General features: G+C 40.9%; 1 protein-coding gene across 1 annotated transcript in view; it reads right to left on the bottom strand.

The window, feature by feature from the left end:
- Window positions 1-4,043: 4,043 nt before the first annotated feature.
- LOC118771356 (RAB11-binding protein RELCH homolog) overlaps window positions 4,044-13,940 on the bottom strand; it is a 32,753-nt gene continuing 22,856 nt past the window's right edge. Inside the window, exons 19-30 of the mRNA XM_036519321.1 lie at window positions 13,135-13,258; window positions 12,874-12,922; window positions 12,029-12,108; window positions 11,818-11,924; window positions 11,167-11,266; window positions 10,248-10,330; window positions 9,477-9,540; window positions 9,178-9,316; window positions 8,528-8,644; window positions 6,477-6,565; window positions 5,059-5,129; window positions 4,044-4,307 (exon numbers count right to left, since the gene is read on the bottom strand). Of these exons, the coding sequence (XP_036375214.1) occupies window positions 4,187-4,307; window positions 5,059-5,129; window positions 6,477-6,565; window positions 8,528-8,644; window positions 9,178-9,316; window positions 9,477-9,540; window positions 10,248-10,330; window positions 11,167-11,266; window positions 11,818-11,924; window positions 12,029-12,108; window positions 12,874-12,922; window positions 13,135-13,258 (1,144 nt within the window). The 3' untranslated portion in view covers window positions 4,044-4,186. The remainder of the gene's footprint in view (window positions 4,308-5,058; window positions 5,130-6,476; window positions 6,566-8,527; window positions 8,645-9,177; window positions 9,317-9,476; window positions 9,541-10,247; window positions 10,331-11,166; window positions 11,267-11,817; window positions 11,925-12,028; window positions 12,109-12,873; window positions 12,923-13,134; window positions 13,259-13,940) is intronic.

Raw genomic sequence — 13,940 nt, 5'->3', positions numbered from 1 at the left:
CCACGTAAAACACTTTTTCCAGTTCCCCAACTGCACTCACAACTGCCAATAATTTGAGGGGATGTTCGCTGAGATATTGGGGAGATTTTTCAACACCTTTCAAAATTTGAATGCAGCTTTATTCCTATTTGCCAGCAGAGGAATGTTTTAGATTCCCTCTAAAACCGTTGCCATGTACTCCTCCTAACAAAATCTCCACTAGAAAATCTGCATTTGCACCAACTCCCAAATATGGACTTTCCTTTGAAGCAGGCATGCACCAAAGCAGTGACGTTGCCATTCTCCTGTTGGTTATCATTCTGACATGATGTCAGATTTAAGTTTGGTTAGTCAACACATACCTCAAAGTATAAATAAAGGTATATTCAAATGTGAATATCATGCGCATCAGGGTCATTAGTCTGCAGTCACAAGCCCAGCACTCTTGCCATTGGTGCCCTGTGCCTACGTTCCACACCCAGTGGCCTCAGGTGAGAAAGGCCGCCTCTTATGCAAATACTGTAAACCAGAGATTGAACACATTGCAGGAGGTTTATGCTCCAATGCATGCATTTTTCTGTCACGTCACGTTGTTGCTGCTGTTTAATTAGGGGTATGAATAAGTAGTGAGGGCACTGTGTCTGTCTACCTTTGCTTTGTAGGTCGCTCTGGATAAAAGTGTCTATGAAATGAATAAATACAAATGCAAATGTAGGGTGTAAATGGCTCACCAGTGTGCTGAATTAAAACTGTTGCTCAATGGAAAAAATCACCAGAGACCAAAACAGATGTTTTTTCATGAGAAATATAACAAAGAGAATGACAATATTTGTTATTCATCTAGATTTTTCACTTTAGTTATTTATTATTATTATTGTATAATTATGTCAAAATATGTATTGTCTAGTCAGTTTACAGAAGTTAACTTGTGGTAAGGCTTGAATAGTGTTATGCTCACATTAAACGGCCTATTAAAAACTGGTCTGTGTTATTAGCCTGGTCTGGCACTGTTACTCATTCAACTTGAACGGGTACACTTCTGTTCTTTTGTGCTGGATAAGAACATCTGCTAAATGAATGCAATGTAATGTAAAATGTCAGAAGCAGTGTGGTGTCAAGCTGTTTGACATCCATCAGAGTGCTCAGAGCAGCTCCGGGTGACATGGTCCAGGCACATGTCGGGAAAGCTCGGTTACTATGTTCTCCGGACTGCTGATTGGATGTGCGCTTGTGACTCCGTTAAAGGAGAATGATAAGAGAATCCGCCAGAGTTTTCAAGTATGCAAGTTCACACTCTGCGGTCCTGTCTGTTTTACTCTGATAAAGCATGCATTCGCCAACAGCCTGTACAGTTTTTATAAAGCGACCTCCCCCTCCCTTGGTTTATTGCGTTAGCCAAGGCTACAGCAGTGAGCAGTGCCTTTAATATGGAGTTCTTTCCAAGCCAACATTCCCTGTTAGGGATTATTCATTGGACCTAATTGCTGTGAGCAGCAGAAAGTGCTGATGCAGTCTGATTGGCCTGACCACTTTCTAAGCAAACTCAAACCACTCTGCTCCATACTCCTCACAGCCAATAAGGATATTTTGGCATCGCTGCAGAGCAGTGTTGACCACATTTTTTCAGGTTGAGATTCTGTTAAACACGGCATTTACACTCAAATTGCATCAGATTATATACAGCTCTGTCTCTCTTCCGTCCATACGGTAAGTATGCACATGTTCTTGACTCTGGATAATGCCACTCTTCATGCAAGCAAAATATGTAAGATAACACTGAGACAGCTGGCAAAGACCGTGAAGAAAACATCTTATAGGCACAGCCAGTGCATGTGACCCGGTTGGTCTGTGCACATAGTATGTCCTCCTGTGCATTATGTTAAATGCTTAATCAAATTGCAAAACTTGGCCTACATTCTGAAGGACTCCCTGAAAGTTAATACTTTGCTAAAACCGAATACAGTTGAGTCATGCTGCTGTAGGCATCTACCCATTACACATATTTTTTTATTCAGTCAGCAAAATGACTGTTTATACCTTTATCTTGAGGCTACAGTACAGCAGTTAACAGGTTATTGCATATTCTATCCGGTGTCATAGTGTACTGAACTTCATACATTTTCTAAAGTTGCTGGAAGTCGCTCTGGATAACAGCGTCTGCTAAATGCATGTAATGTATTATAATGCAATGGAAAGATTTTCATAAGTGATTTCAATGCCATGTTTTCTTCAGTGCTATGTTCCGTTTCTTCAGGGTTATGTTTTCTTGTGTTATGACACTGCTGGGGGGACCAGGTTCTGCCTCTGACTCTTGAATCCAAAGATTTTCCTGCCCAATTATGATGCATGAGTCTTAGAAGGCTCCCCAGCCAGTTACTTAGTTACTGACAAATGCACAACAAAATTTGCAATTTTTAATTTTTAGCCTGCAATAGTGATGCAAGAGAACATATTTAAGCAGTTTTTGCACTACATATTTTAGACATAGTATAACAAAGAGAAAACATGCTGTTCTGGGTATATTTCTGCCTCCCCTTAAGTGTCTTTTCATCATCCAGTGGCAAAAAGGGAAGTACATTTAGTTTGGGGATCACTCAGTGAGTGAAGGATTCTGCAGTTTCCACAGAAAGAGGAAGGTTCAGATATGCTCCAACAATACGTGCAGGAGTGCTCTGTGTAAAACAGCTGTGTTACAGTATGTTTCCCGTAGCCTCATAAAAAATTACCAACTGCTTGATATTGCACGCTGTAAAGGTCCAGGGTTACATGGCAGAATCATTCACATGTGGGCATATTTCTTGATGAGAGTATTTGGTGACTCTTTGATAAATGTCATCTTTGCGGCCACAATCAAAAGTCAGTCTTTATATGAGTCCCTTCTGGAAACGGCTGGGAAGAACACCTCATGAAGGGCACATTAGGGAAAAAAACAGAAATGTTAGCAGAGCCACCTGGACACACCACCTCTTTTTTCCCCAGTTCCATCACCCACTCCTTCCTTTTCTCCACGCCGTGAGCAGAAATTGCAAACGCAGAAGGAAACGTTTTCGCTCAGATGTGTTAAAAATGGACAACATTGAGAAATTCTGTCAGCTTCCACTTTTTCTGGGGGGGAAGGGCGCACATGGGCATTTTAGAAATGGGAAAGGGTCTGCCGTGTTCCTCTATTATGATGTGGAGACATGAGAGGGAACAGGCACGGCAACAGCTTTGGGCTGAACAAATCCACTGTTGAACTGATGAACCTCAGGGGGTAGTTACAGGGCAGTAATGCATTACAGGTAAGTAATGTAATTACAGACTGTCTTCACCGGGGTGAGGCCATTGCCCAGTGTAGACAAGTGGCTTGCAACACTGTCCACACTGAAGCCGGTGAGCAATCAACTAACTGCATAATGGAAGTAACAAATACTTTTTACCCCACGCTACACACATGATCATATGCTACTGGCTGTACAAAATAGCATGACTATGCCCAGTGTCTCAACTAATTCATCCCACCTATAACATTACACACATAAAAATACCATTAGGCTTAACTGTTTCTCAGCAGTGCACTGCATCCCAGGTCTGAAAGGAGACAGTGATGCAATCACAGAGTGGCTTCTTTCCATTTATGAACATGGAAGCCCTTGAGTTTTCCTATTCATTTACACTACATGATATAGGTGAATTAAAGTGGTGAGTGCTATTAAAATAACAGTTAAGGGCTCCATGATAAAATGACAAGTTACATGAGTTGAATGAAAAAAGACATTTAGGGGAAATGGAATAAAACGAGAGGTAAGAGATCTGGATTTTAAAAAATCAATTTTATTTTATTACACAAGAATTGACTTCATAACACCGATTTAAAATTGACAATCTATCACACTGTCTCATAAACCAGTGTATTATTATTACAGCTATTGAGTTAATCATTTTCCAAAAAAAGCTCAACATTTTCCTGCCACTTTGAGAAAAAAATATTTGCAAAAAACACAGTGCAACACAAACAAAGACAAGACAGGGACAGAATTTACAAAAAAAGGACAAAATTAGAAAAAAAAAGTGCATACATTTCAAAATGATAAAAGAAGTGCAAATTTCTTTATGGGTTGGAACAAAGTTGTAAGAAATAAATCATACACATACAAACAAATCAAGGCAGAAAATTGACTTCAAGTAGAAGGCTCTGTGGCCCAGTAGAGGGAATGGGAAATGTAGTTCACTTCTTCCTCTGAAACACATTGGCCAACATGGCCCCAGAAGTGGTCAACTGACCCATCTTGCTCAGGAATTTTGTTTTTGCATCTTCGCTCACGAGACTCGCGGCAATCGATATAGAGCTGGAGAGATCAAGGGAGAGCAATGTCATGAAAATGAATCAATTCACAGGAACTAATCCAGTCATTTCGTGATCAACCGCTAACTTGCTTCGACAGTACTGCCAACCAAGTTTTTTAACTGCAACAATTCTATTTAATCTGACTGCAATGAGTTTTGCTCTTAACAGTGAGTAACAATAATGGAAACAAGTCTAGAACAGGCATTATTTTTCATTAATTTCGCTGACTGCCACACTCATAATGAGTAAGACACAAAACAATGTTTAAATGCCGCGTTCTGAGTTCAACAATAAAGTGGATTATAGTTATATTGAATCTGGATCGGTATTCCACAAATGACAGACAGACACATGGAAAAAATCTGAGTAATCTGTTCGTAAACATAAGTGGTTCTCAGACGAAATATGTCATTTCAGCTGTGGCCTTTATGACCAGTTGAAACATTTCCAAACCACATGGCTGTATGAAGCGTTAATCAGACAACTGGGATTGCACATAAGGGTTGCAAGGTTGAAACCTGTGTGTGGCAGTGCTTTTGTATGGTTAACCAAAAGTAGCTGAACTGAACTACTTCATTAAGTGTCCAGCTATATAAATGGACAAGATACAGAATGTAGGCTAGATAAATCATGTTAGGAGAGAACATATGTTGAGACAAACAATTTTGCGGTGGGAAGTTGCCAAGTAAAGGATTGTGAATGGCAAGAATGGCAACTAAAGGATTATGGGATGCAGAGGCAAGCACTCTTACCCTTGCTGTTCCTGGACGCCCCTGTTTTCCATTCTTTGCTCACATTCTTTAATCATGGAGCTCAGAATAGCCTGAAAAAACAAAGAAATATGTGTCAATGCCTCGCGGTGCATTTTTCTCATTCACAAGTGAGTGCAATCACAACAGGAACAGCGGCACTCAAACGATGCAGACAACAAAGACACGAATACAAAAAAAAAGAGTCTCTTCCTTCAAATTTGCACATCCAAAAGTGCAGAACCCAACGATGAACCTGGCTTAAAATAGTTTTGTCTTTGGCTTCGAATGTTTTATCCAGACATGCACGCCTGTAATAGAGTTGCAGAAAAAAAAACAAAAGCTGCTTATGTACTGTACCCACGGCACTAAACAGGGTACTCCTCGACACGTACAAGCAATTGTCTGTCATTGAATTATTCAATTACTAGCAACTTTACAGTTCGGCAGATTAAAAGGTTAACAGCATTAAGCCAGATTCCGCATTTGTTCAGGTCTGAGAATATCCTGCACTGTGGAACCGCTGTGCACCACGTCTTACGCGGCACGCTACATGTTTTTCTTCCACACTCATTCTTTCCACTGGGAAAGAAAATTCCTTGCATTCTATCCAGCCTTGACTTGTGAGTAGCTGGCATGGGAGCAGAGGTCATTTGATGTACTACAGGATAAATCATTGAATTATTCAGCAGGATAAAGCTGAACTATAAAGCTTCCTTTGCATAAAACACTGACCTTGACAAACACACAGATGAAAAGGCATAATCAACTAGGATGGGAGTCTTTGAATGCTTCACATTGCTTACGTAAATCACAGGTAATATGATAAAAGTCAAGATTAAAACTATGCCATGCATTTACAAACACACACTACATTCAAACAAAACAAGAATTCTAATATCCAAAGAAAATACACATATACCCTTTCTGGGAAAAAAAACAACGAATAATACATCATCTAATATATATTCAATTATCGTAGCCATTGGGTAAAGAACAGGCAGTGAACACTGAATTGACACAAGCATAGAAGTCTACCCAGGTTCACTGGTTAAACACACTGTGCTTTGGAGCCACTCCCCTTATGGGAAGGCAATCAGCAAGACTAAACATGCAGATTAGCCGTCTAGCCTTACAATACATCTTCCCTTAAAATAACTTGGCTAACAGCTAGCAGTGCACTACCCTCAATAAAATGTTTTATTGTTTATCATTTATATTACTTCTTATTGCTTATGATTTATGTGTTATTTTAGTGTAATAACACATGACTAAACCAGGTTCTGAAGCATTCCTCAGAAGCACACTAAGGAGTGTTTAAACATACTTTTACTTCAGCCTCTACATTTATTTAAATGGAGGGCTCTCTACAAGTTGAGTCTTGATTAATTACAACAAAGCTCAGAATTAGCATCACTAACCTCGTGTTCAGGTGAAAACTGCTCCATGTCAGTCCGTAAACACTTGAGTCCGGGCAGGAAGTGAATCACCAGCCATTCTTCTGAAATGACTGAGACGTCAGGGTTAAGGGTGGGCCAACCAAAACATTACATTATGGAATTAACAATGAAATGATTATTCTAAGTAACCAACTGATTATTAATATTTCTAAAGCTCATTGAAAAGAGAAACCCTGACAGCTTATGAGAGGAAACATTTGAAACAAACTGCCACGCTTATTTATTTTGTATTGTTTATGTACATTCGACATCAGTCATGAGATGAACAGTTTCAGCTGGAGATGTTCACAGTATGTACGTTTGGTAACAATCTCATCTGAGCTATGTCCACCGGGCAAGCTGTGCATGGGAAAATCAACGTGTTGCCAACTTGCCACAAGACTGATCTTTTATGGCTGAACAGGCTTGTATTTATGGTCTGACCAATCACACAGCTTCCATGACCAAATGCAGGTTTTTTTTTGTTAGTCTTATTGAGCAGTGATTACCACACTTTGTGACCAAACCTGTGATTTCACCCTTGAACAAAAAAAAGAATACTTCCTCAGTCATCCTGACCGTAGCTCAGTTCAAGATTTAACTATGTGAAAATCACCAGTTTTTGCAGCCCCTCCCTATTTAAATATCACCAGTTCATTGAAAAATAGTTGAAAAATTTCATAGGAAAAATAGTTTCCTAATCACATACACAACAATTGTACTTTTATTTTTGAAACAAGCCAGCCACGTATTAACACTCCTGACAACATGGCATCCTATCGCTAACAACAAAAGGATCAGAAAAAAACGATTCCGGAAACCCCAACGTGGCCATGTGCAGCCCTGGTGGTCAGCGGCAAAGATCACAGCGGTCACGGTCCCCGCTTGCTCAGTTAGTGGACTGTGTGAGTCCATGTGCTGGGAACCGTTACCAGAGAGACGGACTGTTCCAGTTTGGGAAAGGGTCCCCCCTCATTACCCGGGATCTCAGAGAGGGCAGCCTTTGGGTTTTATCCTCCACACCCAGCAATTTTGGTTTCCACCAAGTACACAGAGTTTATTTTCCCTTTTGCCTGTCAGGGGACATGCAAACACTTCAAAGAAATGAACACTAGGAAAAAAACTGCAGACACTTCAAAAGCTTTTCCTGGTATGGCTTCTCCCCCTCTCAGTTAAAATAGTTGAATTAATCAAAAATCTTTTAAAAAGTGCTTACATTGTTATTAATTCACCACAGCGATTTTAAACCACGTCTTTAATGTAAACATTTGCATTTAAGGTAGTAATACAGGCTACATAGGCCCAGATTCAATTCAAATCTGAGTGAGTAACAGTAAGAACACCTTAAATTTTTGCCTGTGCAATAATCAAAAGGTTTCAATGAAGGCAGGAGAGGAGTTCAATGAAAGAATGGATCAGCATTTTGTCAACTTGTCATTCATTCAGTCAGGATGGCCGGTTCGCCATCTGCCAAGTTCTGGGTTGGTGCTTATGTATCACAGTGAGTTGGGCCCTTTTTGAGGTTTCCTACAGGAACAACCACAACAACCCTGTGATCTGACTCATTACGTTTATTACTATACCAAATAACCTCAGTTAAAGAAAGTGGATTTGGACATCATCTCACATGGCCACACAATAAACTCCCAAACATGGAACACTGTCATTGTCCGTCTTCATTGTCACGCAACCACCACCATCTGATTGTTGTACCCAACTGCAAGTCACTTTTTGCAGAAAAGGGACAATGGCTAAGTATGGCTAAGAAAAGATATATAATAATGCTAATATAGTAGCATAAGCTCTATAATTATATAACCATGCTTGCTAACAAATTAGTAATCTAGACCACCAGCCAGCTAGGTAACTAATTCTATTTTCAGGCAGTTTGCTAGCTAACTAGCTAGCTGGATCACTCACTGGTGAGGTCAAATTGTATATTACCATCAACATGTACAAGGAAGCTTTACTGTGGTCCAGCAGAAGGCTCACAGGGTGCCTCACGACCTCTGACCCCTGCGTCTGAAGGATACAACAGCAGGAGAGGGCGCTGTAGGCCTCGAATAACTGGGTGGCGATGTCGATCCTCTTACTCTCCACCGTCTGTGCGTTGTTGTCCAGGGCCAGGCTGTGGAGATGAGGGAGGACAACTGGGAGACAAGAGGAAGAGGAATCACTTACAAATCCACAACACAACCACTCTTCAGCAGCACTGCAGCGGCAAAGAAGGCATTAAATGGCCGTGCCTGATTCAGCCGTTTTGGTGGCAGTGTGGGGTGTAGTAGTGAGGAGCAGGACTTGTACTCTAGCGGTTCCTGGTTTGGTTCTGAGAGGGAGCATTGCTGTTGTACCGTTGAATAAATTAACTGTCAGCTACTTACCCAAATTGCTTTGGTAAATACAAAACTTTTTAAATAGATGATATATAACATATAAAAATATGTAAAAAACTGAACTGCAATATAAAAGTTTAAAACCAGGCCTGGCATAGGTTTCAATAAATCAGATACATGTGGAGCAACAGCGACTTTGACGTCGGGCGTCTAATGAGGAAACGAACATCATAAAATTTAAAAGGGTACACTATTAAACCAGTGACATGCTTACTTTTTTGGAGAAATTTCTGAGTGTGTAATCTAACTGAATAAAACTTCAATAAAAATGAGGATGTTTTTTGGCTCACATTCATCCCGGAACCTGGGGTCAGCATTGGGCCCAACTCTTCCGAAGGTCCTGATGACCTCCATGTGCAAAGCATGCTGGTCCTGATACTGAGGGTCCTCCAGGAAGGAAGCCAGCTGCATTTTCACTCTCTCCTGCAGCTAGAAACGACAAACCAACACCAGCATGTTTGCTCTCCTCTACACTGTGAGAAACATACAGTAATAAGTGGATTTCTGTGGGTCAAGTTCTGCTCGGCTGCACCTCGCTTGCAGAGTGAATCTATGAGTAAGCGATTTGGGGAAAGTAACAGTACAGTACCTCTCTCTGTGTTACAGTTTCCATTATTGTTCCAAACGCAGGTATCGTCGATATCCTCACAGAGCTGCAATGTGGGGAAAAAAGTGAGTTGACTTCTTTAAAAACATAAAACGACCAAATCTGAACAACCGAAACTGTGACACACCCTGATCATCTGTCTGTTCAGCAGATGCAGGCATGACTAATGTCAGTTCAGTCATGTGACAGGGACACACACAGTGTCAGTACTAGCTGGAGTTAAAAGCTTCACTAGTGAATTACAAAAATGGACTTCAGATGTACTTGATCGCGATCGCGTTAATCAATTAACTATCTGAGAGCTGAGTGTATTGAACTCTTGGATGAACAATTTCCTTTACACATTGCCATTTTATTCTGTAGTCAGTCTGTTTTTTTTAGATCCTGTAATTTTAATCTGGACAGGCATCAAGACCATAATAACACACTGTGTTTCCAAAGGAAATAGCTCAGGTTAAATTGAGTGTCCTTTTGCCGTCTTATTCTGCATTAGGCCTGCCAGGATGACAAACCCTCTCCGCTAGCTCTAAGGGCTTCCCGTAAACGACCAGCAGAGGCAAAGCTGGAAACGCATGCCAAATGGCTACGCAATAGACGTAGATGTAGAGCTCCTATTTTTGGCCGGCCAGTGTTTACTGTATTCCACGCTGGGTAAATGCTTTTGCATGAAATGCAAAAGAGGCAAGTTGCTTCCAGAGAGGGGTAATGTTGAGGGAAACAGGTGGGGAAAATGAGGCCGAGGGGAACACTCACATTTCCGGATCGCTGGAGAGGGTGATTAGAGCTGGAACAACTCTCTGAGCCACCAGAGTTTCATTCACCCCTTTCACCAACAGCTGATTGGTCGGTGAAGGATGATGTCACAAATGAAGTGTACAAACAAGGTGTCATGGAAAAAGGTAGGGAAATAAGGACAAGGTGAACAACTATTAATAAATTTAAAAAAACATGTAAAACACGCCAAGTACATATAATTCCACATTACAGTGAAAATGGAGGAGTTTTCATGGATCCTTAGACTCCTCCTCACCTGTTCCACAGCAAGGTGAGATGTTGTTTATTACATTTAGATAAAGCAGCTAAGTACCCTCAAATGGATTTATACATTTTTATTAAACACCATCTGGTTTTAAGATATTCTCTGCCACATAAATACATACTTTCTGAGACACATGATCCTCCAGTCTACCATTGAAAAAAAATGTAATATATATATATATATATATATATATATATATTTTTTTTTTTTTTTCCTTTTTCTAGCCTAGTGTGTACTTTCAGATGATTACATATGAATAGGTAGTAGTCAGCTTTAAGATAATAAGATAATGTCACTCAAGAAATATTTCCTCATCCATGAACATCATGATCTTACTGTATGTCACATGCATGTCATGCTTTGATGCAGGCATGAGGCTTCTTATTAAAATATGATTAAATGTAATACTTATGTTGGGACATGTTGGGACACAGCTGTATGGGACATACTAAATAGATTGAATTGTCCTATTTCGCTGGAGCTGACCGTTAAACAAGCCAGCCATGTATTAGCAAAAATGCTTTGTATTGTTGGAAGGCAGAGTGGTCTGGGAACGGGCCCTGTAGCGTGAGGCTTGATATCTTTGAGCATTTCCTCGGCTTTGTGAAGTGGCATTTTGGCGCAGGGACTGACCTCAAACATTCGAGCCGCAGTGCAGCGCACCAGGGCGGAGGTGTGGACAACGCCGTACCAGAGAACGGTCAGGAGCAGCTCGTGATAGGCCGGGTTGGCCCTGTGAAAAGGCAGAGACCCTATCCCATCATGCCCCTCTTTCATACAGCACAGGCCAAGCAGTTATCACAGCCCAACTTACCAGAACTCTATGGTGACTCACTAAGGATAGTGTATGTACAAGACAGAATCTCCTTTGACCTTTGATGATAATATTGTTATTATCATTACATTTATTATTGTTAACAACAACAGCAATAATAATAATAGAATAGAGCACCTTTCAAGGTTCTCTACCTGCTTTACAGTGAAGGAGGGGACTCATGTCAACCACCACTAATGTACAGCACCCATCTGAGTGATGCGTGTCAGCCATTTGGCTCCAGAACAGTCACCACACATCAGTGGTGGAGAAGGACGGAATTATTCAACCATTTAAACTGGGATATTATTAATAGATGGCCAGGGTGAAAGAAATTTAGGCAGGACATTGGGGGGAACCCCCTACTCTTCATGAGAAGCGGAGTGGGATCATTAATGGCCACAGAGAGTCAGTACATCCGCTCCGTCTCATCCAATGGATGGAAGCACGTGCCCTGCGTGAGAGCTTACCCCAGCTCCACAAAAGCTGCTTTCAGACTGTCCAGGGGGGCATGTGACAAAGACAGGGTCGTCATGACGTCCTCCAAGAAGCCAATCAGAAGCTTGCGGTCCTCTTCCTGTGGCGGAAAGCAAACGTGGAAAAAAAACAAAAAACAAACTTTTCGAAAACCACGCTCGACGATCTGCTTTGGTAGTCAAAAAGGTCTGTGAGAGATCTCACCTGATTGTAACATGTCAGAACCCCAGTCGCATATACAGGCACTGTAGCCTTTGTGAGAATGCCGTTCCCAGCTGTAGCGTCTGTAGTAGCAACGACACAAAGCATCACCGTAACATGGATGGATGCTCATCACAGAATATTAGAGTAATTAGTGATAGCCACTAAACAATCAATAAAACCATACGGGGAACAACACCAAAGAGGCAGAAACAGTCATGTTGAAACCGCACTGACAAATCACCTCTGGAAGGCTGAGTTGCTGGCCTTACGGGGAGACTATTCGACAGCTGTTTTCACTTTCCTAGTTAAAGCTGTTACTTTTCAGTGATCACTGACATGCAACGTGGTATCACTCCGGTCAGTGTGCAATGCAAGGTTATTCAGTTAGCCACTTTTAAATGCAATCCTTGGCTAAAACTGTTTGATTGTGTTACATGGTGTTTAGAAAATCATAGTGCTGGCTGAAACAACATTAAACTTGCAATCATCTATGAAAATTTGTCTTTGCAATCTTATTAGAAAAATCTGATCTGATGCATGTATATGAACATTATATAGTAAAATGTCATTGTTAACTGTAGTTGTTACTAAGAAATTAAAAAAAATAAAATTAAAGATGTGTGTAACTTGCTTTAAATACACAGCCTGTGATTGCTAGAAGCAGAATATTCCACTCCAATTTAACAGATTCAGAAATCCAAGGTGACTAACCAGTGACCCACCTCCACTGTGCATGTGATATGATTCAGTGTTGAGTGACTGTCACTAACCAGCAGCTCCCTCCAATCCAGACAGCAGATACACTTTTTTAACTCTGAATTATATGACAAAAAAATCTGACTCACCCACGTTTTCCTCTGATAGCCTGAGAATTTCTTGGAACTGCGGCTTTACCTGAAAGATATAAATGTAACACAATGAAAACATGAAAGATGATGAAAAGATACAGACAAATGAAAAGGCACTAATGCCCAAATACAAGTAAAAAGTAAATCTCTCACAAAGCTTCCAGAGCAGTCATTTTGGATTAAGAGAGGCAGGGAGAGGCTTGGTGAGGATGCAACTCCCTTCTTTGAATGAAATGAAAACAAGCGTTGCCCTTGTACCTTGGCGTTTGTGAAAATTTTCCCGAAAGTTCGGCACAGCCTCCAGAAGAACCGGGAGAACTCGTGGACGCAGGTCGTAGAGGTGACGTTGATGTGTCCCACGATATCAATGAGCTGTGGTAACCTGGCGGGGTGAATGCAGAGAGGGTCAGCTGTCTACCAATGAGCCTTCCAGAACTAGCCAAAAATCTGCCATTACCACTGTTCCACAGGGACACATAGAACCTTGCAGTGAAAAAAATGTATCATGCCAAACAATGGAAAACTAGGGATTTTTTTTTTACCTGTACATTCTAAAACCTAAGGTAAACAGCCATTCCAAGGCAGATATGATATGGTAAGACCGGTGCGTCAAACCAAACACTTTCCCTGGGATTTAAGTTGTAATAAAATCACCTTTCCAATCCAAGTGCCTTTCCAATCAACAGGATATTGCATAATTGTATCTACAAAATGTTGACAACACACTTACATTAAACCAGGCTTGAAATGATAGAACAAAAGCCATCGGTATGACCCAATCTTATGTAATCGTGGTAAACATGAACATAGATGGGTAGTTTGCACTGAGGGTTTTGCAGTAATAGCATGTTCATTGTTGGTTCTACAGTCAGAGTTCTCTCTCCTCCCCCCAAATGCTTATAAGGTCCATGACAGCACACAGTACAATAATGCCTGATGAAGTCCGTTAGGACAGAACACCAATGTCTGCATGCCGGTAAAACCTGTTCTGTCACTGATTGTATCTGTGCTGTGTGAGGGAGCGCCTGTGGAATAAAAAGTAAATACTGTATGCACCCACTGAA

Source organism: Megalops cyprinoides, chromosome 24 (genome assembly GCF_013368585.1).
Source record: "Megalops cyprinoides isolate fMegCyp1 chromosome 24, fMegCyp1.pri, whole genome shotgun sequence".
NCBI classification, from domain to species: Eukaryota; Metazoa; Chordata; class Actinopteri; order Elopiformes; family Megalopidae; genus Megalops; species Megalops cyprinoides.
The sequence above is the reverse complement of the archived record's forward strand: the minus strand, read 5'-3'. Positions and strand labels throughout refer to the sequence as shown.